General features: G+C 51.2%; 1 protein-coding gene across 13 annotated transcripts in view; it reads right to left on the bottom strand.

Moving 5' to 3' along the window:
• Positions 1 to 25,041, bottom strand: part of SMARCA4 (SWI/SNF related, matrix associated, actin dependent regulator of chromatin, subfamily a, member 4) — a 101,893-nt gene that overhangs the window by 40,802 nt on the left and 36,050 nt on the right. For all 13 annotated transcript variants that reach the window (XM_030935339.1, XM_030935343.1, XM_030935345.1 and 10 more), the window contains exons 10-18: positions 24,531 to 24,698; positions 24,367 to 24,417; positions 17,787 to 17,917; positions 17,549 to 17,606; positions 13,222 to 13,343; positions 10,708 to 10,858; positions 7,192 to 7,355; positions 1,343 to 1,409; positions 688 to 798 (exon numbers count right to left, since the gene is read on the bottom strand). In XM_030935339.1, coding sequence (XP_030791199.1) covers positions 688 to 798; positions 1,343 to 1,409; positions 7,192 to 7,355; positions 10,708 to 10,858; positions 13,222 to 13,343; positions 17,549 to 17,606; positions 17,787 to 17,917; positions 24,367 to 24,417; positions 24,531 to 24,698 — 1,023 coding nt within the window. The remainder of the gene's footprint in view (positions 1 to 687; positions 799 to 1,342; positions 1,410 to 7,191; positions 7,356 to 10,707; positions 10,859 to 13,221; positions 13,344 to 17,548; positions 17,607 to 17,786; positions 17,918 to 24,366; positions 24,418 to 24,530; positions 24,699 to 25,041) is intronic.

Below are 25,041 nucleotides of genomic sequence, written 5' to 3'. Positions count from 1 at the left end.
TACATCTTTACCTGCAACCCCTCCTGGAATGAGGAACATGAGTTTTTGGAGGCAGAGGACTATGTCTGTTTTCCATCTGGGCCATATTTTCATCACCGATGGCCATGCTGGGACTGCTTTCAGTTTCATCCCAGAAGAGGCTTCCAAGCCAGTAGGACCCTCACAGAACAGCCCAAACCAGCTGCCCAAGGCCAGCAGGCAGTCATGGTTTTTGGCCCTCAAGCTCTCCCCCACACGCTGAATCTCAGCCCATGGCCTGGGTGAGAAGCCAGGGCCCCAGGGAGGGATGGCCAAAGCAATGAGAGACAGGAGGACAAGACTGGTCTGGCTAAGGCCCCATGGGGACCCTGTAGGCGGGTCAGGAGACGACTTGGTGCTGCGGCTCTCTGGGCAAAAGGCCCGAGAGGAGGCAGAGCTCATGCTGTGTAGATGGCCCTAGCTTCTTGGCCTGACTCAGGGCCTGCCTGGAGACAGTTGGGGAGGTAAACCTGAGGACGCCCCCACCTGGGCCTTCCCCCTACACAGGGCAGCTGTCTTCACCCACATGCAGGTGGGACTCCGGGAAGTTACTTGCGGGGGCTTTGGAGGGGACAGGCAGTGTGACCCATGTGTTAGCATCGTGGTCAGGCATCAGCAGCCCCAAAGCACTCAGCCCGTGGCCTGGCGTTTCCCACGGGGACACGCTACCTTGGCGAGGATGTGCTTGTCTTTGATGATGTACTCGTATGTCGTCAGCAAGACGTTGAACTTCCCACTCCGGAGCTGGGGGACAAAGGCCCGTCTTGCTGCTGGGGATCCCTGCAAGGGAAGCAGGATACGCAGCTCAACTTTTGGGGCTGGGTGGCAGGAGGGGCACAGGCACCCCCTGCAGCTGCCCAGTGACACGGTGGGAGGGCTTGTCCTCACAGAGGGGAGTGGGGAAAGGGGCTGGCAGGGTCATGGCCCATCCCCAGACCTCACCATGCAGAACATGTGCTGCAGAGGGAAGGGGAAGCAATGTGGGCCAGCGGCAGCCAGGGCCTGAGGGAATCGTGCAGCCTGCACCGCCATCTGCCCATTCCTGGTGGCTGGGTCCCCATCTCAGGCTCCTGAGCTGGCCTCTGAGTGCTGACCACCATGCTCACTCCTGCCTCCTCCCCAGTGAGCTAATCTGCTCTGTCCCTGCCCAGTCCAAACTCCAGGACCCATGTGACTGGAGTTCCAGGCTGTCCTGGAGACTCCGTGTGACTGGAGACCCAGCATTCTCCCCAGGTTCACCGTGCAGAGATGTGTGTGGATGTCCCGCCCGCTCACTGCCTGCACCTCCGTAGCAAGAGCGGAAACCTCAGCAGCCGTGACCTACCTTGTAGGACACCTTCACCACGGAGGGGGCCCACTTGTCAAACTCGTACGCCCAGTTGGACAGCGTTCTGATGGGCAAGGAAATGAGAGTCAAGTGCTGGCCTCTCACCAACGGCTCACTGTGCAAACCCACAGCCACTGGCTGCCAGGGGCGAGGCCAACATGGTCATGGCCCCCAGAGTGGGCAGAGAAACTGTGTTTAGGGCGGTGGAGGGAGGGAGGGAAGGAGACTGGCGAGGACGTAAAGGGCTCTGCCTCGGAGGGCACAAGGGAGGCCACTGGGAAAAGAGGACAAGGGCTTTTAGAGTGAGAAGTAGGGACACAGAGATGTGATGGGGGACAGAAACAACACTGCCAGGGCTGGGGAGCCTGCACCTGCTGCCAGGAAAACGCAGCTGCAGAACACAGGCTTCATGCCCAGAGCCAGGCTATCAACAGTGTTGTGGAGACCTGGGGGTATGGGAGACACCAAACGGTCTTTCTGCCACCCTCCAGCCATGGAAAGTTCCTGACTGTGAGAGAGAACGAGGACAGTGAGGGGCGAGGCAGGGCCTGGTTCAGGTGGCAGGCAGGAGGACAGGGATGGGAGGGAGTGGCAGGCAACACATGGCTGCTCCCCTGTGGGATGACCAGGACCGGGATGAGGGAGGACATGGGGGCAGGCAGAATGCAGTGGGGAGGGGCGAGTCACCTAGGACCAACAGCCTAGAGTCTGAGGAGAGGATGGAGGCGGCAATAAAGCTGAGCCCCCAAGGGGGTGGGCTCAGGGAATTTTCAGTGGGGGAGTCAAGCCACTCAGAAAGTCTAGACGGGGTGGCTCGTAAAGACAGGGCTCGAAGCTGGAGTTCCAGGGACTACTCGTGGTTTACCCCCAAGCAGTTCCACGAGGGAGGTGCTATGTCCACCATGAATCCATCTTCAGCCCCCCTGGAAGCCACAGCCAACCAGGCGGCAGAGCCAACAGACAGAAGGACGCATGGCGGTGGTGAAGGCTGGGGACAGTTTCTGAAGGAGCGTGGGGAGCAGGGGCTCAGCAGCCTTGCGCTTCCGCTGCCTTTTGCCCTGTCCACTCTCCTGGAACCTGGATGAGGTGACGGAGGCAGTGGAGCTGTCTTGAAACCATTAGTTAAGGAGCCTGAGCGTTGGAGTCACCCAAGAATGACTGGGCAAAAACCTGGGGGAGGCTGGGTCCCTGATGGCATCTTGGAGCCACTGGACGTGGCCCGTAGGGCCTGACCCTGCGCTTCCGCTGACTTAGGAACAGTGAAACCTCCCTGGAATGATGGGGGACAGTCAGGGCACCAAGGGAGAAGCCGGAGATGTGGGGAGCATCTGCACTGGGAGGGAGAAGAGCCAGGAGCAAGGGTCAGGAGGAGCCTGAGGGGACAGGTTCTGGAGACAGAAGCCCAAACGGAGGCAGGACAAGCAGCTCATGGAAGGAGGCAGCAATTGCCAGTTGAGAGGGCCGGCACGGTCGGATGCCCGTATGTTGTAAACATTCCCTAGGGCGCGGGCCCTCTTCTGGCCTGCAGGAGCTGGCGTTCCACAGTGTGGACACTTGCCCAGGTGGGGCGCGGTGTGGAAAGACTGCAGGAGCACCCACCTCACAACCTCACTGAAGTGGGGGAAGGAGCTGACCTCTATCACCCTGGAAATGGAATCTGACTGCAATCTGGATGCCTGAAGACACAAAGAACTGGTCTCAAGGCCTGCGCTCTAGTGGCTCAAGATGCTTCTCAGAGGTACGGGCTCACTACTCCGAAACTGCTGTCCACGGAAGCCGAGACTGGGAACACGCACAGGGTGCAAGTGCGAGAAGGAACTTGTGGTCCTCACTCAGAGCCGCAGACAGTGGCGTGAACTCATGTTCAGCTTAACACAGAAACAGATGCAGAGGCAGAGAAGGCCTTTTGGATGATATGTGCACATAGCATCAGCACGCGGACACGAATCTCCACGCACTGACCACTGAGAGGGCCCCGGGAGCAACGACACCCCAGAAGCAACGGGCCCATCCAGGACCCAGGTCTTGGTTCCCAAAACCATTCTGTAAGAAGGGAAACCAGGGCTCCTTGGAGAAATGGCTGATTCGAGGGAGTGGGCGGGAAATGGACTATGTGTGCCTGCGGCATCTCTTGGTGCCAAAAAACAAGAAAGTCCTCAAAATTCACCCAATGCTGGGGGCGTGTCAAAGGGCAGAAGAGCCAACCTAAAGAGCTCCCAGTGGCCAAAGCTGGATGGATTTGAGCCACAAAACAACAAAACCCAGCACTGGTGCATAGCCTGGAGTAGAAAATAAATAATTTAATCTGTGGGTCCATACTCATATGAATAAATGACTGAATCAATAGAGAAGACACAATTCATCCAGGGAGAATTCTCCCAGGCCGCATCTGAAAAAACTGAAGCATCAAAATAAATAACATTTGTTTGCGTGAGTCCACAATGATATAATAATTACCCTAACAAGCACATGGGGGAGAAGGGAAAGCTCTTCTTAATAGTGGAATTCCAGGTAATTTGTAGAGAAGGGCGGATAGAAACAGGTAACCATGTATTTGGCAACTCTCATGTAATTATTTTTTCAGGCAAGACTTATCCGATGTTTGCTGCTATAGTTTGGGTATTTGGCGCTTCCAAACCTCATGCTGAAATCTGATTTCCAGTGTTGGCGGTGGGGCCTGGTGGTAGTCAAATGGGTCACGGGGCAGAACCCTCATGAATGGCCTGTACCGTACTGGGGACGGGGGATGAGTGAGTTCTTGCTCTCTGAACTCCCGTGGAAGCTACTGTTAAAAGGAGCCCGGCACCCCCACCTCGCTCGCCTCCTCTCTCCCCATGGGATCTCTACACTGGTTGCCCTTTGCCTTCCACCAGGAGTGGAATCCGCCTGAAGGCCTCACCAGGTGTCCAGTCTTCCAGCCAGCAGAATCATGAGCCAAATAAACCTCGGTTTTTTTTTTTTTTTTTGAGAAAGAGTTTCATTCTTGTTGCCCAGGCTGGAGTGCAACGGCGCGATGTCGGCTCGCTGCAACCTCTGCCTCCCAGGTTCAAGCGATTCTCCCGCCTCAGCCTTCTGAGTAGCTGGGATTACAGGCATGTGCCACCACGCCCGGCTAATTTTTTTTTGTATTTTTGGTGGAGACAGGGTTTCACCATGTTGGTCAGGCTGGTCTCAAACTCCTGATCTCAGGTGATCCGCCCACCTCGGCCTCTCAAACTGCTGGGATTACAGGCGTGAGCCACCGCACCTGGCTAAATCTCTTCTCTTTACCACCTAGCCTCAGGTATTCCTTTATGGCAACAAGAAATGGAGTAGGACAGATGCTGAAATGACCGGGAAAAGTAGGAAGAGAAATGGGATATTTACATAGTGTCAAAGTGCGTTCCCACGAGATAGTTATTAACGGAAAGCGTAACTCCTAGGTTTACAGTGGGAAACCCAGCAGACACCTTGCCCAAGAGACCAAAGCCTCAACATCTCACGCCTTCCCCGCTAAGGCACATCAAGCAGGGCGTGGCGTCGCTCCACGCAATCACGTAAGACAAACCCAAACTGAAGGAGAGGTTACCAAAGCTCCGACCAGGATTCAATAGTGTCAAGCTCAGCAAGGATGAAGGATGAAATGAGGAACTGCCACAGGCATGCCACACAGACGTGACAGTGTGCAATCCTGGACCAGAACAAGGCCACTTGTGGGAAAACTGACAAGATTGGTAAATAAGGCCTCTGGTTTGGTATTAGTATTATGTCCATGTTATTTTCCTGGTTTTCATAATTGTCCTGGGGTTATGAAAGAATGGGGAGGATGGGTGAAGGATACATAGCAATTCTTTACACTAACTCTTCAACGTTTTGTAAGAATGAGGTTGCCGGGCATGGTGGCTCACTCCTCTAATCCCAGCACTTCGGGAGGCAGAGGCGGGCAGATCATGGGGTCAGGAGTTCAAGACCAGCCTGGCCAACATGGAGAAACCCCGTCTCTACTAAAAATATAAAAAATTAGCCGGGCGTGGTGGTACATGCCTGTAATCCCAGCTACTTGGGAGGCTGAGGCACGAGAATCGCTTGAACCCGGGAGGCGGAGGTTGCAGTGAACCGAGATGGCGCCACTGCACTCTGGGCCAGTCAACAGTGTGAGACTCCTTCTCAAAAAATAAAAATAAATAACTAAATAATGAGATCATTTCAAAATGAAGTTTAAAAAAATTTTTTTAAGCAAAAAATTAACTAAGAACCAAGGCTGCAAAACAACAGCACCCCGGAGAGCGGCGTTCCAGCAGAGATGGCGATCTGAGAAGTTTGTAAGTGAAAGGAGGGAAAATCAGGAACCTCAGAGGGCGGCTGCCACCGCACCCATCATCCTCTGCGGGAGGAAGGGCAGAGGGGAGCCAGGAGATGGGCAGAGCAGGAAGGAACAGCCTCCGGACACAGACAGGGGACAGAGCTCAGGAAGGTGCAGCGGGAACACTATAGCAATCTTGGTCTGACCACGAGGGGAGGTGCGGCTGCCTGCAGCACTGTGCACAAGGAAGCCCTGCTCCTCCAGGGCAGTCTGTTCTACCCGCCATGCGGGAAGCAGGGGGCGAGAAGAAAGAAACAGCTCCACGGTAAACCTGGGAGGGTTCTGGGGTCCTCGCCTTTCCTCCAGTCCTACCTGCAACAGTCAGGACGTCAGGCCCACCATGGGGCCTGGCTGTCTTATAGACAGGAAAGCATTTTCCCATGGGGTTGGGGCATGGGCATGCAGCTCGCCAGTCTGCTGGGGGTTGGGGGTGCACTGCTGACTCGTGGCTGCAGTGGTCCCTGTGAGTGCCTGGCTGGAGTTAGGGGCTGTGCTCTAGGGCCAGACCAAGTGCCATGCTGAGGTTTGGCCAATCAGAGCAGACTAACCCCCAGGCCAGTGACTGCCTGCGTGCTGGACACGTGACTGGACCAGTAAGAGCCAGCCCTGGGGCTTTCTAGGAAAACCCTGGGGTGGTCTCCCTTTTGGTGCAGGGGCTGAGCTGGGTAGAGAGATGTCCAGAGAGGTGGGCAGGGGGGCGGACTCTCAGTTTGCTGGAAGAAAAAGGCCAGTGGAGCCAGGCAGTGGCAAGTAAGAGCCTCTTAGGGTATCCAGATCCCACCATGCCCAAGCACCTGGGCCACGCTGGGATGTGCCCAAGGGCTCTGGTGGCCTTAGCATGACACTGCATGGCAAGGAAGTAGAGACTGTTCAATGGAGCCTCAACGGCCTCACCCTACTTTTCTAGTGGGAGGTTTTTGCCTCCTGCGACTCCCCTGCATGGACTTTGCTGGTTGTGGGACTTGAAAAGGACACCAAGGACATCCCAGGAGAGGGACCCCAGGCCTCCTCAAGGGTGGAGGCGATAAGCAGTCATGCCCCCACTTGCTCCGGGACCCAGAGGCAGAGGCTAAGATGTGTGGAGCTGTGCACAGCCCCAAGGCGGGTGGAGCTGTCCTAACCCCCAGTAGCTCAGGATGCGACTGTACCTGGAGACAGGGCCAATACAGAGGCAATGAAGTTAAAGCAGGCCATTAGGATGCACCCTCATCCAACCTGACCGGTGTCCTTCTAAGAAGAAGAGATGAGGACACAGGCACGCACGGAGGAAGGACCACATGAAGGCACAGGGAGACACGTGTAAGCACACATCCCTGCAAGCCAGGAAGAGAGGCCTCAGGAGGAAGCAACCTACTATAGCTTGACCTTGGACTTCTGGCCTCCAGGAAAATAAATTTCCGTCATTAAACCACCTCGTTTGTGGTATTCTACTGTGGCAAACTTAGGAAACGAACACAGGGGCGTGTGAGCAGCATGTGGGGTGTTGCTGGCACCGGGTACTCACGAGAGAGGCACAATGATGAGGAAGGGCCCGTTGATGCGTTTGTGCTCCATGAGGTACGTGATGAGCGCGATGGTCTGGATGGTCTTCCCCAGGCCCATCTCGTCAGCCAGGATGCCGTTCAGGTTGTTGTTGTACAGGGACACCAGCCACTCCAAGCCTTTGATCTGCAAGGACAGACACGGCCACGCCACGACTGAAGGCCGGGTAGGACACCAGAGGGTTCTCCACACTTTAGAGGGTCAGCCACGAGTTCTGCCTGAGCCACATCCCACCCTCAACTGCCTTTACCGGGGATTTTTCCTCTGAACCAACCCAATTCTTTATTGCTGAGCCTCATCCTTACAATAGCGTCTGTGAAGTCGCACGGTGACTGTGCTAATGATGGACAAGTGTAACATTTCTGGTGCACATCCCAACAGCTCATTCCCAACTGTTACACTGTCCGCCTGTCCCTGCCTGACCATGCCCCACACAGCACACAGGAAAAACCTGCCCACACCACGGGAGACCTGCACTCAGGAAACCACGAGGGCTTCGGGGTGACTTGGTGAGGAATTCGCCGCCTGAACATCATTTCAAGATTAAGGGAGGGATTTTTTTTTTTTTTTTGAGACGGAGTCTTGCTCTGACACCCAGGCTGGAGTGCAGTGGCCGGATCTCAGCTCACTGCAAGCTCCGCCTCCCGGGTTCACGCCATTCTCCTGTCTCAGCCTCCCGAGTAGCTGGGACTACAGGCGCCCGCCTCGTCGCCCGGCTAGTTTTTTGTATTTTCTAGTAGAGACGGGGTTTCACCGTGTTAGCCAGGATGGTCTCGATCTCCTGACCTCGTGATCCGCCCGTCTCGGCCTCCCAAAGTGCTGGGATTACAGGCTTGAGCCACCACGCCCAGCCTAAGGGAGGGATTTTCAAAGCCTGGGAGCTTTCTGAAATAGAGGCCTTAAATAGAAGACTATTTGCAAACTGAAGATAATGTTATGAAGGAAACTTTGGAAATTTTTTTTTTTTTTTTTTTTTTTTGAGACGGAGTCTCGCTCTGTTGCCCAGGCTAGAGTGCAGTGGCGCGATCTCGGCTCACTGCAAGCTCCGCCTCCCGGGTGTAAGCCATTCTCCTGCCTCAGCCTCCCGAGTAGCTGGGACTACAGGCGCATGCCACCTCGCCCGGCTAGTTTTTTGTATTTTTTAGTAGAGACGGGGTTTCACCGTGTTAGCCTGGATGGTCTCAATCTCCTGACCTCGTGATCCGCCCGTCTCAGCCTCCCAAAGTGCTGGGATTACAGGCTTGAGCCACCGCGCCCGGCTGGAAATTTTCATAATGGATTCAGGAAGTAAGTTCTGGCCAAGTTCTAATTCTTTTTTTTTTTTTTTTTGAGACCCAGTCTTACTCTTAACCAGGCTGGAGTGCAGTGTCCCGATCTTGACTCACTGCAACCTCTGTCTCCAGGGTTCAAGCAATTCTCCTGCCTCAGCCTCCCAAGCAAATGGGATTACAGGCATGCACCACCATGCCCAGCTAATTTTTTGTATTTTTGGTATAGACAGGGTCTTGCCATGTTGGCCAGCCTGGTCTCAAAACTCCTGACCTCAGGTGATCCACCCGCCTTGGTCTCCCAAAGTGCTGGGATCACAGCAGTGAGCCACTGCGCCTAGCCAAGTTCTAATTTTTTTAACTGCATGGGACTCTTGGAAAATTCCACTGACCATGAGATTTGCCTTTGTTTCATTATTGTTTTATAGAGATGGGGTATTGCTATGCTGCCCAGGCTGGAGTGCAGTGGCTATTCATAGGGACTATCTCACTACGGATCAGCACATCAGTTTTGACCTGCTCCATTTCTGACCTGGGCAGATTCCCTACTCCTTAGGCCACCTGGTGGTCCCCCACTCCTAAAGGTCATCATATTCATGCTGAACTTAGTACAGACAGCTAATCGACATAGGGCACTACAGCTCAGAAGTCCTGGGCTTGGGCTCTCCCCCCACCCAAGCCACCCAAGTATCTGGGACTACAGACGTGTGCAACCACCCCCAGCTAATTTTAAAAATATTTTTGTAGAGGCAGTGTCTCTACAAAATTTTGTAGAGGCCCAGCCCATCTTCAACTCCTGGGATCATGTGATCTTCCCATCTCAGCCTCTTAAGTAGCTGGGACTATAGCTGCATGCGCAGTTTTGAATGCTGACATTAACACAAAAGGTTTAAGAGTTGTCTTTTTTTGAGACGGAGTCTCGCTCTGTCACCCAGGCTGGAGTGCTGTGGCCGGATCTCAGCTCACTGCAAGCTCTGCCTCGCGGGTTCACGCCATTCTCCTGCCTCAGCCTCCCGGGTAGCTGGGACTACAGGCGCCGCCACCTCGCCTGGCTAGTTTTTTGTAGTTTTTAGTAGAGATGGGGTTTCACCGTATTAGCCAGGATGGTCTCGATCTCCTGACCTCGTGATCCGCCCGTCTCGGCCTCCCAAAGTGCTGGGATTACAGGCTGGAGCCACCACGCCCGGCCTCTAGAGTTGTCTTAAAGAAAATTGGGGCTGGGCGCAGTGGCTCATGCCTGTAATCCCAGCACTTTGGGAGGCCAAGGTGGGTGGATCACCTGAGGTCAGGAGTTTGAGACTGGCCTGGCCAACATGGTAAAACCCTGTCTCTACTAAAAATACAAAAACTAGCTGGGCGTGATGGTGCACACTTGTAGTCCAAGCTACTCGGGAGTCTGAGGCAGGAGAATCACTTGAACCCGGGAGGCAGAGGTTGCAGTGAGCTGAGATCGCGCCACTGCACTCCAGCCAGGGCAACAGAGAGACTCCATTTCAAAAAAAGAAAAGAAAAGAAAGTTGGAGAACAGGGATCACAACCAAATTGAAAACCAGAGACCTATTCTTTGGTTGGAGTTGTGCTGGTTGTCTTATGGGGCCTTGTAATGAGCTCGGGCCGCATTAAGAGTACGAGCAGCTCTGCTTCTTGACTGTCCCAAGCCAGGCCCAGGTGAAAAGCTTCAGAGCCATCGTCTTTTCACCCTCACACAGGACCTGCTACCCCATCCCCAGAAGAAAGAGCAGAGTCCAGGGCTGCCGGCTCCTAGATCTAAGCTTCTGATGCTTGCCGTTTCACACCACACAGAGCTCAGGTAACCTGTCCTGAGCAAGCAGATGCCCAGATCTGAGCTCCGGCCCTGGTTCAGCCCTACACACGGTGTGATGCTGAGGAGCTGCCGCACCTCTCTGCTCCTCAGGTGGCCCGTCTCCTCCGTGAGGCCACTGGTGTGCAAATCGCTCCCACTCTGCCTCGCACATCAGGCACCCAGTAGACACTGACTTTCTGCTGTTGCACTTCCTCCTGGCGGCTAACCTACCAGACCACATCTCTGTTTTACACATGGGGAAACCGAGGCTCAGAGGGGAAAAGTGCATTGCCCACAAAGAGCAAAAAATGAACTCAGGTCTGCCCGATAGCCGCAGCCCCCACCACCTGGGAACACCTGCACCAAGGCAGCTATGCAGCAGTGGCCTCCCCACCCCCCACCTCACCTGGTACTGTTTGAGGACACCATTGACCATAAGCGCTGACTGCTTGTCCACTCTCTCGGTGACAGCGTGGGCCACGGCATAGTAGGACTGCAGGCCACGTGCAAGGGCCTGGGACACACCATACTCATCATCGACATCTTGCTTGGCGTTCCTGGGAGCGAGATGGAAGCGCTGGGTAAGGACACATGTTCCTATCTGTGACGATGTGCTTGCTCCTGACACAAGCTCTGTGGAGTGGCCCTTTCTGCCGAATGACCTGTGGCCAGCACTATAAGACATACAGAGGTGCAGCCGGACAGTGTGAGGCCAGGCAGGGCAGCGCACACTAAGCCTGAAGGGCCCAGACTGGACTCCTGGGAGCTCTGGGTCCTGACTGCACCACCACAGAACAAGAATTCTGTCACTCGGACGGGCGTGGTGGCTCATGCCTGTAATCTCAGCACTTTGTGAGGCTGAAGCAGGCGGATAACGTGAGGCCAGGAGATCGAGACCAGTCTGGCCAACATGGTGAAACCCCATCTGTACTACAAAAAACAAAAATTAGTCTGGGCGCAGTGGCTCACGTCTGTAATCCCAGCACTTTGGGAGGCTGAGGCAGGTGGATCACCCGAGGTCAGGAGTTCTAGACCAGGCTGACCAACATGGTGAAACCCCATCTCTACTAAAAATACAAAAATTAGCCGGGCGTGGTGGCTGGCGCCTGTAGTCCCAGCTACTCGAGAGGCTGAGGCAGGAGAATGGCATGAACCTGGGAGGTGGAGCCTGCAGTGAGCCGAGATAGCGCCACTGCACTCCAGCCTGGGCGACAGAGCAAGACTCCATCTCAAAATAAAGAAAAAAAAATGAGCCAGGCGCGGTGGTGGTGCATGCTTGTAACCCCAGCTACTCAGGAGGCTGAGGTAAAAGAATCACTTGAGCCCGGGAGGCAGAGGCTGCAGAGAACCGAGAGATCAAGCCACTGCACTCCAGCCTGGGCGACTGAGCAAACAAACTGCACTCCAGCCTGGGCGACTGTCTCAAAACAAACAAACAAAAAGACAAAGTGCTTTGTCACTTGCCAAAGCACATAAAGAGACACTGCACTTAGCCAGACGCTGATAATATGACCCATTCTTTCTAATAACAATTCATGAGCCTAAAGGTGAAAAGAAACACAGACTGAACAGGTTCATACAAAACCAGAATTATTAAAACTTAGGCAGTTTGTAATATAATCTCAATCTTTTTATTTTAAAAAGTGACTTTGGCCAGGCACGGTGGCTCATGCCTGTAATTCCAGGACTTTGGGAGGCTGAGGTGGGTGGATCACGAGGTCAAGAGATCAAGACCATCCTGGCCAACATGGTGAAACCCCATCTCTACTAAAAATACAAAAATTAGCTGGACATGGTGGCCCGCGCCTGTAGTGCCAGTTACTCGGGAGGCTGAGGCAGGAGAGTCGCTTGAACCCAGGAGGTGGAGGGTGCAGTAAGCTGAGATCGTGCCACTGTACTCCAGTCTGGTGAAATCAAAAAAAAAAAAAAAGTGACTTTTAGCCACCTATATATATATATATTTTTTTTTGAGATGGAGTCTCACTCTGTTGCCCACGCTGGAGTGCAGTGGTGCTATCTCGGCTCACTGCAGCCTCCTCCTCCCCATTTCAAGCGATTCTCCTGCCTCAGTCTCCCAAGTAGCTGGGACTTCAGGCGCACATCACCACGCCCAGCTAATTTTTGTATTTTTAGTAGGGATGCGGTTTCACCATGTTGGCCAGGCTGGTCTTGAACTCTTGACCTCAAGTGATCTGCCTGCCTTGGCCTCCCAAAATGCTGGGATTATAGGCCTGAGTCACCGTGCCCGGCCCTCTCTTGCTTTTTAACAGGATCCACTCATTCCTTACCATAAGCAATGATGAGATTAGTGTGTTAACCGTGATGTGTTACAGGAGCAAAAGATGAGAAATATAACCTCAATGCCTGTCACCAAAGGACAGGCCTACAAAAATGAGAATATGACGTGACTCAGTATGACACTGTATACTGAGGACCAGACTGGGAGCACTCTGCACGGACACAGGATCACCTCCGAGAGGGAAGGTTCAGTGAAAATAACAAGGTGTACACCAATGTACACCGGAGATATGTATGCAAATGAAAAGACAAAAACATGCACATTTTGCTTGCTAATGCAGACAGCATCTCTGAAAGATGACACACGAGGCTGGAAAATTTCCCCAGGGAGGGCAGTGGAAAGGGAGGGAGCTGAGGAGCAGGGGACGGGGGGAGGAGGGCTTCTCCCACACACCTGACTACCTCGTAAGCGTATGGTGAACCATGCGAATGCATTTGCTCTATTAAATCCCTATAAAATACATGAAATGTGAAGTAAATAAATTTGGTCTCTGTGATTCCACAGTAGCAGCTGGCTGGACAGTGCTGAATGTCGTCTAGGGATGGCTGGGATTCTAGCCACTCCCACCAGCGCCATCTCACAGGAAGCTGGCACAGAACAGTGTGTATCAGGATCCCTTACTCAATGATGTGCCGTGCGTCCACCTCAGAGACGTCGTCGCTGTCTGGATCTGGAATCTTCTTTTTCTCCTCCACAGGCAGGGTGGGAGGCTGTGCTGCCTGCGGCTGCTCTTCCTCCTCCTCCTACCAAGAGACAAGCCCGTGTCACCTCGGTTCATTCCCAGAGAGCGGGGACGGGACTCCCATGGGGAGAATATAGTTTTAGAAGCAAGTGATCTTCTTACAGCCCTCACCCTCTCTACCTATCCTGGAATGTGTGATGTTTGTTATTTACATCTTCCTTTTAAAATTATGTATTTATTATTATTAATATATGGAAGTCTCACTATGTTGCCCGGAAGGCTTCGAACTCCTGAACTCAAGAGATCATCCTGCCTCAGCCTCCCCAGCAGCTAGAACTACAGATACGCACCACTACGCCCAGCTCAAATGTTTTAAATTTTTGTAGGTATGGGGTCTCGCTACCTTCCCCAGGCTGGTCTCAAACTCCTGGGCTCAAGCAATCCTCTCTCCTCAGCCTCCCAAGTAGCTGGGACTACAGGCAAATGGCACCATACTGGCTACATCTTTTTTTTTTTTGAAACGAAGTGTCGCTCTGTTGCCCAAGCTGGAGTGTAGTAGCGTGATCTCGGCTCACTGCAACTTCCAACTCCCAGGTTCAAGCGATTCTCCTGCCTCAACCTCCCAAGTAGCTGGGATTACAGGCACACGCCATCAAGACTGGATAATTTTTGTATTTTTAGTAAACGGGGTTTCACTATGTTGGCCAGGCTGGTCCTGAACTCCTGACCTCATGATCCGCCTGCCTCGGTCTCCCAAAGTGCTGGGATTACAGGTATGAGCCACCACACCTGGTCCCGACACTTCTTCTAAGGCTATCTCAGGGTATTCTGAACTTTTGTTACTAATTAGAAGTAGACTCCATATCCCTCCTACCTCTGTTATAAAATGAGTATTATACGTTTATTCTCTGCTAACCTACTAAAGCAGTTTTTCATTGATTCTCTTGGATTTCCTAGGTATTAAGTATCTTAGACCCTACCATCATCCCTGGCTAATTTTTGTATTTTTTAGCAGAGACGGGGTTTCGTTATGTTGGCCAGGCTGGTCTCGAACTCCTGACCTCGGATCATTCACCCAACTCGCCCTCCCAAAATTCTGGGATTACAGGCGTGAGACACCACACCTGGCCTTAAATATCTTAGAGCCAACTTTCAATATTTATTGCTTGTAATTTACTTCCAGCTTTACTGACGAGTCTCAACCATCTACAACATGTCTAATAACACTGGCAACCTGAGGCATCTCAGTTTACTGAAAGTTTCTATGGACTTGTTTAAGCATTCATGTTGCGTCATTTGATGGCTTTCCAGCCTTTACTGGGATTTTGCATAACACATACTGAGAAAATAGACATGAATGCATTTCCTTATCTTAAACTATTCTTGTCTTGCCACTTAAATCATACAAATACACCACAGTGGATTGTTCCCTTATCTATACTGGAACTGCTACAAAGCTTTAAAAATACGATCTATAATTAATCCGTTAAATAATTTCAGTGAAAAGCCAGTGGGATTTCCCTTAGATCACAAAAAATGATGTAACAGATCACTTGGAATAAACAGGTGGTAATAACACCAACATTTTAGGCAAGAAAATCAGAGCTGGTCCAGACATCCTGGAATTAAAACAGGAGTGAGACTTCTGGCTAAACTCATATGAGGAGGTGGGCAAATTTCCTCCCCAAAAAGTAACTATAAAGCAGGACAAATTGACAAAGTGAGCATTTCAGAGCTCACCAAGTTGACCAAAGGTCTACTAGAATCACTGAACCTTAAAAAACTGAACTTCAGGTGGGAAGAGTGGGAGTTTGCAGCACTTTTACTGTGGGCTACTTTCACCTCTTCTGCCTCACAGCTCCGGACACATGAAGGTCTTCTGGCTGGAGAGTTGCAGGCTGTGAGGCTTGGCAGGGAGGTGGAAGGGGCTCAGTCACTTGTAGAAGGAGGCAATGCCCACGCCCAGTGGCACTGCCAATGGAGGTGAGATCAGCCGTGGTAGGAAAAAGCGTATCACTGGCTGAGCCTGAGTCTGTGCATATGCACAGACACCAAAGGGCCCAGAAAAGCAAAAGTGCCAGGGAGAACCCGACAATGGCCCAAATGTGGAATGCATCTCCTCATACAACTGAACCATCAGTAGGAGAAAGAAGGCGCGTGCCTGAGCATAAACTGTGTCCAATCTTCGGATGACCACTAAGTGACAAAGAAACACTGTCTGCCCCGATGAACCAGGAAAAAAAAATCACGAATAAGACAAAGCCAAAAAATGTTTAAAAGAACTGAGCAAATATAGCAGAGGCTACACATATTGTGTGGGAACCAGATTTCACAGATTTAGCAAAGGAAATTATTAAACAGACTACAGGCCACCACAATCTCCCACAGGTAAGTCAGACTCCAGGGTAGCTAAAGTATACTTCAACTAAACATGAAGAGGTAAGCAAAAAAATAAGAGAGGCGAGGGGTGGTGGCTCATACCTGTAATCCCAGCACTTTGGGAGGCCAAGCTGGGCAGGATCACCTGAAGTCAGGAGTTTGAGACCAGCCTGACCAACATGGTGAAACCCTGTCTCTAGCAAAACTACAAAAAAAAAAAAAAAAATTAGCTGGTGTGGTGACAGGCGCCTGTAGTCCCCAGAGGCTGAGGCAGGAGAATTGCTTAAACCCGGGAGGCGGAGACTGCAGTGAGCTGAGATTGCTCCACTGCACTCCAGCCTGGGTGACAGAGCCAGACTGTCTTAGAAAAGAAAATAAAAAGGCATTATAAAAATAAAAATCTAGGAAAAACAAACATTAAACACAAAAGAAGGCAGTAAAGGAGGAACAAAAATGGGAGGCACAGAAAAGAAATAGCAAGTGTAAGTCTAATCATATCAGAAATTACAGTAAATGTAAATGGTCTTAGAAACTCAGTCAAAAAGCAGTCACTGTCATACTAGCTGAAAATGCAAAACCCATATGCTGTTGTAGATTCAAAGAAACAGACTGAAAGTAACAGAAGTGAAAGAAGGGAAAAAGATGTACCATGCAAACAATAACCATAAAAGGGCTAGAGTGACTACTCTAAGACAGAACAGACTTTAAAACAAGAAATACCACTGGAAGATGGGCACACTGGTTCACGCCTGTGATCCCAATATTTTGGGAGGCCCAGGTGGGTGGGTGGGTGGATCACTTGAGGTCAGCAGTTTGAGACCAGCCTGGCCAACATGGTGGAACCCCATCTCTACTAAAAAAATTTTTTAAATTAGCCGGGCATTGGTGGTGTGCGCCTGTAATCCCAGCTACTCAGGAGGCTGAGGTAGGAGAATCGCCTGAACCTGGGAGGTACAGGTTGCAGTGAGTGAGATCGTGCCACTGCACTCTAGCCTGGGCTATAGAGTGAGACTCTGTCTCAAAAAATAAAAAAACACCAGTCAGGAGTTCAAGACCAGCCTGGCCAACAGGGTGTAACCCTGTCTCTACTAAAAATACAAAAATTAGCCAGGCATGGTGGCAGGTGCCTGAAGTCCCAGCTACCAGAGAGGCTGAGGCAGGAGAATCGCTTGAATACGGAAGGTGGAGGCTGCAGTAAGCCAACATCACACCACTGCACTCCAGCCTGGGAAACACAGCAAGTCTCCATTCTAAAACAACAACAAAAAAATCACAAGTCGGATGTGGAAGTTCATGTCTGTAATCCCAGCACTTTGGGAGGCTGAAGCAGGTGGATCACTTGAGGTTGGGAGTTCGAGACCAGTCTGGCCAATATGATGAAAACCCATCTCTACTAAACATAAAAAAATTAGCTGGAAGTGGTGGCAGGTGCCTGTAGTCCCAGCTACTTGGGAGTCTGAGGCAGGAGAATTGGTTGAACCTGGGAGGCGAAGGTTGCAGTGAGGTGAGATTGCACCCCTGCAGTCCAGCCTGGGCGACAGAGCGAGACTCCATCTCAAAAAAAAAGAAATAGGCAAATGAGGTAGACCATTCCCGGAGAAGGGATGTCAAACACCTGAAATGCAGTCAGTATGAAAGATAAAATGAGTCCTAAATTTTATGTAATGTGACTGATTTAATTTAAAATGGAAACGGTCACACGTCGCCAGAAGTTGCCCTATTGGATAGCACAGCTCTAAAGCACCGACTTCAGCCAGGCCTGGGCCCCAGCTGTTCCCTGCCCCACAAGATGCCCAGCCAGGGCAGGAGAGGGTCTCATGGCACACAGGGTGGAAGTCACTGCCAGTGGACACTGAGAGCCTTGAAAGTCAGGAAATGCACTCTTACCTCTTCCTCTTCTTCTGAGCCACTTTCTTCACTATCAGACCTCGGAGCTACTTCATACCTAGAAAAAATATAAGGGCTTTCATATAAATCTGCTCAGAACCAGCAGAATTCACTTTCCCTACCAAACCTGCCAGGGATCCAAACAGAAGTAAAACTGCCCCCAGCTGCCACCTCCCTGGAATAAGGCCCACCGAGGACTTAGATCCCCACTGCATCTGGAATGCAAGACCCAACTCACCCCGGGTTCATCTCGAGCCAGGCCTCCAGCTGTCCGGCTTTGGGGGCATCTGTGCCCGTGAGGATCTTCCCGCTCTCCACATGGATCACCTTCACCGGTAGGTCGCTCATCTGGCTGGTCTCGTCCAGAGGCTGAAAAAGAGTCACCCGTGCGACATTGAGGTCGCAGGGCCTCCAGACCAAAGGCTTACAGAGGCCAAGGTGGGAAACACCCACTCAACTGTCTGCACAGAAAAGGGCAGGCAAACATGGCCAGTGGTAGTGAAAATGGGCAAACTATATACTCAGTAATCCAGTAAAAATATATAACCCATCAGTCTTGGCTAAGTGACACTTGTTTCTTTTTTTTCCTTTCTTTCTCTTTTTTTGAGACAGAGTGTCGCTCTGTCGCCCAGGCTAGAGTACAGTGGCATGATCTCAGCTCACTACAGGAGCCCATCACCAAGCCTAGCTAATTTTTTGTATTTTTAGTAGAGATGGGGTTTCACTGTGTTAGCCAGGATGGTCTCAATCTCCTGACCTCATGATCTGCTCACCTCGGCCTCCCAAGGCCCATTTTTATCTTTTTAACGAAAACTTAATAGCATAATGTGGGCTCTCCCCCTTCTCCTGTCCTCCAGCCTAAGATTTTCTCTTCACAGTTGTCCGCTGGTATCAGTTTCCTGTCCATCCTTCCAGATGAATTCCACGCATAAGAAACAAAGAGTTAAGACGTTTCCACTTTCTCCCTGTTTCTTACACCAATGGCTATACTAATTTACATTTTTTGGACTTTGATTTTTTTTTCTCCCACTTATACTCTATTTGTAGATTTCATCAAGGGTCCTCATTCTTTTTTGTTAAAAAGCTAACTGAAATATTTCAAAAATAATTCCTCTTAGCAACAAATATGAAACTCTTCCTGTTGAGATTCAATGGATAAACATTTTCTCCCTCATTGATTCTTGTACATTTCCTACAGAAAACTCCCAAGAAGGGGATAAAGTTCTTCATTTAAATTTTGGTTTTCATCTTCCAGGAATTTATAACTACCTGCAAAACTGCTGCCCTCATAGTGTCAACGCTGTCCACACAGTGGAGGGATATCAGTCTCTACACACTAAAAGCTCACCCACAGAGCGGCCACCAGAGAGGGTCACAGCAACCTCTTACCCCAACAATGGGCTCTGCAGGCTGCCTCAATCAAGGACTTTCAACTCCACATCCTCTCTGGGATCACTGGGAGGAGTGGTCAAAGATGCCGATTGCTGCATGCCTCCCCCACATCCAAAATTCTGATTGAACTGCTCTGGAGTGAGGCTTGGGCATCCTTGCTTTTTTTTTTTTTTGAGACAGAGTCTCGCTCTGTCACCCAGACTGGAGTGCAGTGGCACGATCTCAGTTTACTGCAAGCTCCGCCTCCTGGGTTCACGCCATTCTCCTGCCTCAGCCTCCAGAGTAGCTAGGACTACAGGCGCCTGCCACCGTGCCGGCTAATTTTGTGTATTTTTAGTAGAGATGGAGTTTCACCGTGGTCTCAATCTCCTGACCTCGTGATCCACCCTCCTTGGCCTCCCAAAATGCTGGGATTACAGGCGTGAGGCACCACGCCCGGCCTGCTTTTTAAAATTTTTAATTTACTTTTTATTTTTTGGAGATGGGCTCAGTACCATGGTTTTTCACAGGTATGATCACAGCCTCAAAGCCCTGGGCTCAAGTGATCCGCCTACCTCTGGCTCCCAAGCAGCTGGGACCTCAAGTGTACACCACCATGCCCAGATAATTATTTTATTTTTTGGAGAGACAGAGTCTCCCTGTGTTGCCCAGGCTGGTCTTGAACTCCTGGACCAAAGCAATCTTCCCACCTCAGCCTCCTGAGAAGCTGCAACGCCAGGCACATGCCTTCATGCCCAGCTACTACTTAGCAAACATCCCCAGAGGATCACTTGAACCTAGGACGTCGAGGCTGCAGTGAGCCATGACCTCACCTCTGGACTCCAGCCTGGACAACAAAGAGACTCTGTCTCAAGTAATAATAAAAAGCTCCCCAGGCTGGAATGCAGTGGTACAAACACAATGTACTATAGCCTGGACCTCCTGGGCTAAGTTATCCTCCCGCCTCAGTCTCTCATGTAGGTGGGACTACAAGCGTGCACACCAAGCCTGGCTAATTTTTTGTAAAGATGAGGTTTCACCATGTTGCTCAGGCTGGTTTCGAACTCCTGGGCTCAAGCGATCCACCCACCTCAGCATCCCAAACTGCTGAGATTACAGGCATGAGCCACCACGCCTGACCCCGAGTAATTCTTTTTTTTTTTTTTTTTTTTGAGACAGAATCTCACTCTGTCACCCAGGCTGGAGTGCAGTGACTGCGAACCTGGCTCACTGCAACCTCCACCTTCCAGGTTCAATTGATTCTCCTGCCTCAGCCTCCCAAGTAGCTGGGACTACAGGCACGTGCCACCACACCTGGCTAATTTTTTTGTATTTTTAGCAGAGACGAGGTTTCACTACGTTGGCCAGGCTGGTCTTGAACTCATGACCTTAGGTGATCTGCCTGCCTTGGCCTCCCAAAGTGCTGGGATTACAGGCGTGAGCTACTGCACCTGGCCCCAGTAACTTCTGAACACCATTATCTGGAACACATACCCTGGCATGGAGGAACTCTATAAATACTGAACTCTAGCTAGGAAACTTCTGCAGAGAGGTGTCCGTTAGCACTCTGGAACGTACTTTCTATGTATTCTAGAATGGAGCAGGTAAATCAGTTTATTATTGTTAATGGAAATCAGGTTCCTGATTTTAGAATTGAGGAAAGGGGGAAAGGACGACAATCAACCCTGTGCTGCTGGATTAGAACTGGAGGTGTCAACACAACCTCAAGATTCTTTGTGTGTGTGAGATAGGGTCTCACTGTCTTGACCAGGCTGGAGAGAAATGGTGAGATCACAGCTCATCGCAGCCTCAAACTCTTGGACTCAAGGGATCCTCCCACCTCAGCCTCCCAAGTAGCTGGGGCAACAGGTACATGCCACTACACCCAGCTAATTTTTAAAATTTTTACAGAGACAAGGTTTTGCCATATTGCCCACAATGGTCTCGAACTCCTCGGCTCAAGTGATCCTCCCATTTTGGCCTCCCAAAGTACTGGGAATACAGGCCCGAGCCACCATGCCCAGCCACGATTTTTTTTTTTTTTTTTTTTTTAGACGGAGTCTCGCTCTGTCGCCCAGGCTAGAGTGCAGTGGCCGGATCTCAGCTCACTGCAAGCTCCGCCTCCCGGGTTTACGCCATTCTCCCGCCTCAGCCTCCGGAGTAGCTGGGACTACAGGCGCCCGCCACCTCGCCCGGCTAGTTTTTTGTATTTTTTAAGTAGAGACGAGGTTTCACCATGTTCGCCAGGATGGTCTCGATCTCCTGACCTCGTGATCCGCCCGTCTCGGCCTCCCAAAGTGCTGGGATTACAGGCTTGAGCCACCATGCCCGGCCTTTTTTTTTTTTTTTTTGAGACAGAGTCTTGCTCTGTCGCCCGAGCTGGAGTGCAGTGGCCGGATCTCAGCTCAATGTAAGCTCCGCCTCCCGGGTTTATGCCATTCTCCTGCCTCAGCCTCCGGAATAGCTGGGACTACAGGCGCCCGCCACCTCGCCCGGCTAGTTTTTTGTATTTTTAGTAGAGATGGGGTTTCACCGTGTTAGCCAGGATGGTCTCGATCTCCTGACCTTGTGATCCGCCAGTCTCGACCTCCCAAAGTGCTGGGATTACAGGCTTGAGCCACCGCGCCCGGCCCCAGCCACGATGTTTAACATATACAAGCAGCAACGCAGATGATTAAGTGTACATACATCTATTTCCCAGATCTGGCTCCTAGAAGCAGTGATGGCCCACTAGCAATGAGCACCCCCAAAGTCAGATCTTGGCATGTAAATATTCTTCTGTAATAAAAGAAAATATAGCCGGGCACAGTGGCTCACATCTGTAATCCTGGCACTTTGGGAGGCCAAGGCAGGTGGATCGCTTGAGCTCAGGAGTTTGAGACAAGCCTGGGCAACATGGTGAAACCCTGTCTCTACAAAAAAAATATAGAACACTTAGCCAAGCATGGTGGCATGTGCCTGTAGCCCCAGATACTCAGGAGGCTGAGGTGGGAGGATCACTTCAGTCCAGGAGGTTGAAACTACAGTGAGCCATGATCGTACCACCGTATACTCCAGCCTAGGTGATGCAGGGAGATCCTTTCTTGAGGAAAAAAAAAGGAACCAGGACTCCCTGGGGAAAGAGCTGGGTACAAGGAACTTAGGCAGGGAAAGCAGAAGAAAAACCTGGTGAGGAAGGAAGTGATCCAGGAATAGTGGGCACATGCCAAAAGCGAACAGGAGCCAATGTCAAGGGGCTTCTACTGGCTAAAGCTAAATAGCCAAAAGAAATCATTTTAAAGGATCAGAAGCCATTCATTCAACTAAACAAGAATCCGTAAGTCTACACCAGGGGTTGGCAGGCCATGGCCACAGGTCTAACAGGACCAAAGAGAAAGCTTTACCTAGTATAGAAGAACAAATAAATCAATGCAGAAAGAATGATGGAACTAAAAGTCACCATCCCGTAGCTGTCACAGCAAAAACTGATACAGGCAAAAAAAAAAAAAAAAAAGATACTAAAAGGAGTAGCTGGAATTCTGAGGAGTTACAACATAGTTACAGAGTCTCAAGTATCTCCCTACAGGGTACTTACTGATTACAAAAGAAAAAAACAGAAACTGGACAGTGGAGATCCCTTGGCAGGGGTTCAAAGTCGGCATCACCAGTGAGCTTATTTGCAAACCTCTGCCATGCACTCCCGACGTGATGCCCTGAGAGGTACCCAGGGCCATGTTGGGTCTGCCTGCCAGAGACACATAACCTGACTCTAACCACAAGGGACATCAGACAAACCAGAATCCAGGGCCACTAGCTGACAGAGCTGGCCTGAAGCCAAGTGTGGTGGCTCACGCCTACAATCACAGCCTTTGGAAGTCTGAGGTGGATCACTCCAGCCCAGGAGTTCAGGACCAGCCTGGGCAATGTGAGACCCCATCTCTGCAAACACACACACACACACACACACACACACACACACACACACACACACGGAGATCTTTAAGATCAAAGTTGACTAAAGGGACCTCCACTAAATGTGACCCGGGGTTTTCTGCTGCTGTGAAGACAACTGGAAAAACTGGCCAAACCTTATATAAAGGCCTGTAGACTGAATAACAATGCTGTACCAATGTTCACCTCCTGCTTCCGTCACCTCGGCACAGTGCGCAGGAGCAACCTTATCTTCAGGAAGTAGATACAGAAATACACAGAGGTAAAGCGCTGTCACGTCTGAATTTGACTCTCAAAGAGTTTAGGTAAAAACACATGTGAAGGCCAGGTGCGCGGGCCCATAATCCTAACACTTTGGGAGGCTGAGGCAGGAGGATGCCTGAGCCCAGGAATTGGAGACCAGCCTGAAAAACATAGGGAAACCCCATCTCTATAAAAAACAAATTTTAAAAAATTAGGCCAGGCACAGTGGCTCATGCCTGTAATCCTGGCACTTTTGGAGGCGAGGCGGGTGGATCACCTGAGGTCAGGAGTTCAAGACCAGCCTGGCCAACATGGTGAAACCCCCCCATCTCTACTAAAAAGACAAAAACTGGCTGGGCACAGTGGCTCAAGCCTGTAATCCCAGCACGTTCGGAGGCCGAGGCAGGTGAATCACAAGGGCAAGAGATCGAGACCATCCTGGCTAACATGGTGAAACCCCGTCTTTACTAAAAGCCAAACAATTAGCCGCATGTGGTGGCGGGCGCCTGTAGTCCCAGCTACTTGGGAGGCTGAGGCAGGAGTATGGCATGAACCCAGGAGGCAGAGCTTGCAGTGAGCAGAGATCGTGCCACTGCACTCCAGCCTGGGCAACAGAACGAGACTCCGTCTAAATAAAAATAAAGATAAAAATAAAATTGGCCGGGCATGGTGGTGGATGCCTATAATCCCAGCTACTCAGGAGGCTGAGGCAGAATTGCTTGAACTCGCGGGGTGGAGGCTGCAGAGAGCCAAGATCGCACCACTTCACTCTAGCCTGGGCAAAAGAGCGAAACTCCATCTCAAAAAAAAAAAAAAAAAACTTAGCTGGGTGTGGTGGGGCATGCCTGTAGTCCCAGCTACTCAGAAGGGTAGGATCACTTGAGCCCAGGAGGTCGAGGCTGCAATGAGCCATGCACCACTGCAGTCCAGCCTGGGTGACAGAGAGACCCTGTCTCAAAGAAACAAAACAAAATACAAAACGTGAAAATGGAGACTCTAGGCAAAGAACACACAGGACATCTCTGGACGGTTCTCGCGCCTTTCCTGGAAGTCAGACGTTACAATAAAGTAAAACCTGAAAGATGAATCCTGCGGCACATGCATAGAAAAAGGTCTGGAAGAAAACACAACGTGTGGGATGGAGGGGCGGGTGGGATGGGAGTCAGAGGACACCTTGGGATTCTCACCACCATCATATATCATTGTTCATAATTTTAAAAGAACATAGGTTTTAAAGTCTGAAACAGACCAGCGCCTCAGGGCTGCTTCCTCACCTCACCATCCGGCCCGATGGCAGGCGTCTGTCCTTCTGCATTTTCTGCCTTCTGGAAATAGAGAGAGACACAGTCAGGCTCTGACCCGCCAGGCTGAGGCCACACACGTGAAGACAGCTGCTCCCATCCCACCCGTGGCAGGCGCCACACCAGGCCCAGCACACCTTCTTTTTCTTTTTCTTCTTTTTCTCCTTGGCGACCTGGGCGGCCTTGTGCTGCCGCACCAGCTCTGTGAGGTTAGCCACGTACTCATCTGTCTGTTGCAAGAGGTAGGCCAGACGCTTGTCCTTCTTCTGGTCGATGAGCTTGCGGTACCCCTCCTCATCTTCAGCCTACAAAAGTGTGGGGGTTACTGCAATGTGGTGGCAAACTGTGCACGTCTGTGGGCACCCATGGCCAGCCAACCCAGAGGCGCACTGAGGGCGCGCGTGGCTCACGGGGGTGCCGCGCCACTGACCCTTCACATGGCAATCGACTCCCTGTTCAGGAACTAGTTCCTCAAAACCTACCAAGGGCTAGGTTCCAAGGGCACCTGCTAAGCAGATGGTCCCGCCAGGAGCCATTTACAGAGGCCATGAGCCAGTCCTATCCACTCTGTTCACGAAACACACCCCAAACCCAAAGCTTTCTCTCCACAAAGTCCAAGGTGCATCCCTCCCACCAATTCCTACAGCA

The sequence above is a fragment of the Rhinopithecus roxellana genome, chromosome 8 (genome assembly GCF_007565055.1).
Source record: "Rhinopithecus roxellana isolate Shanxi Qingling chromosome 8, ASM756505v1, whole genome shotgun sequence".
Classification (NCBI taxonomy): domain Eukaryota; kingdom Metazoa; phylum Chordata; class Mammalia; order Primates; family Cercopithecidae; genus Rhinopithecus; species Rhinopithecus roxellana.
Note: the sequence above shows the minus strand (reverse complement) of the source record. Positions and strands in the feature narration are given on the sequence as shown.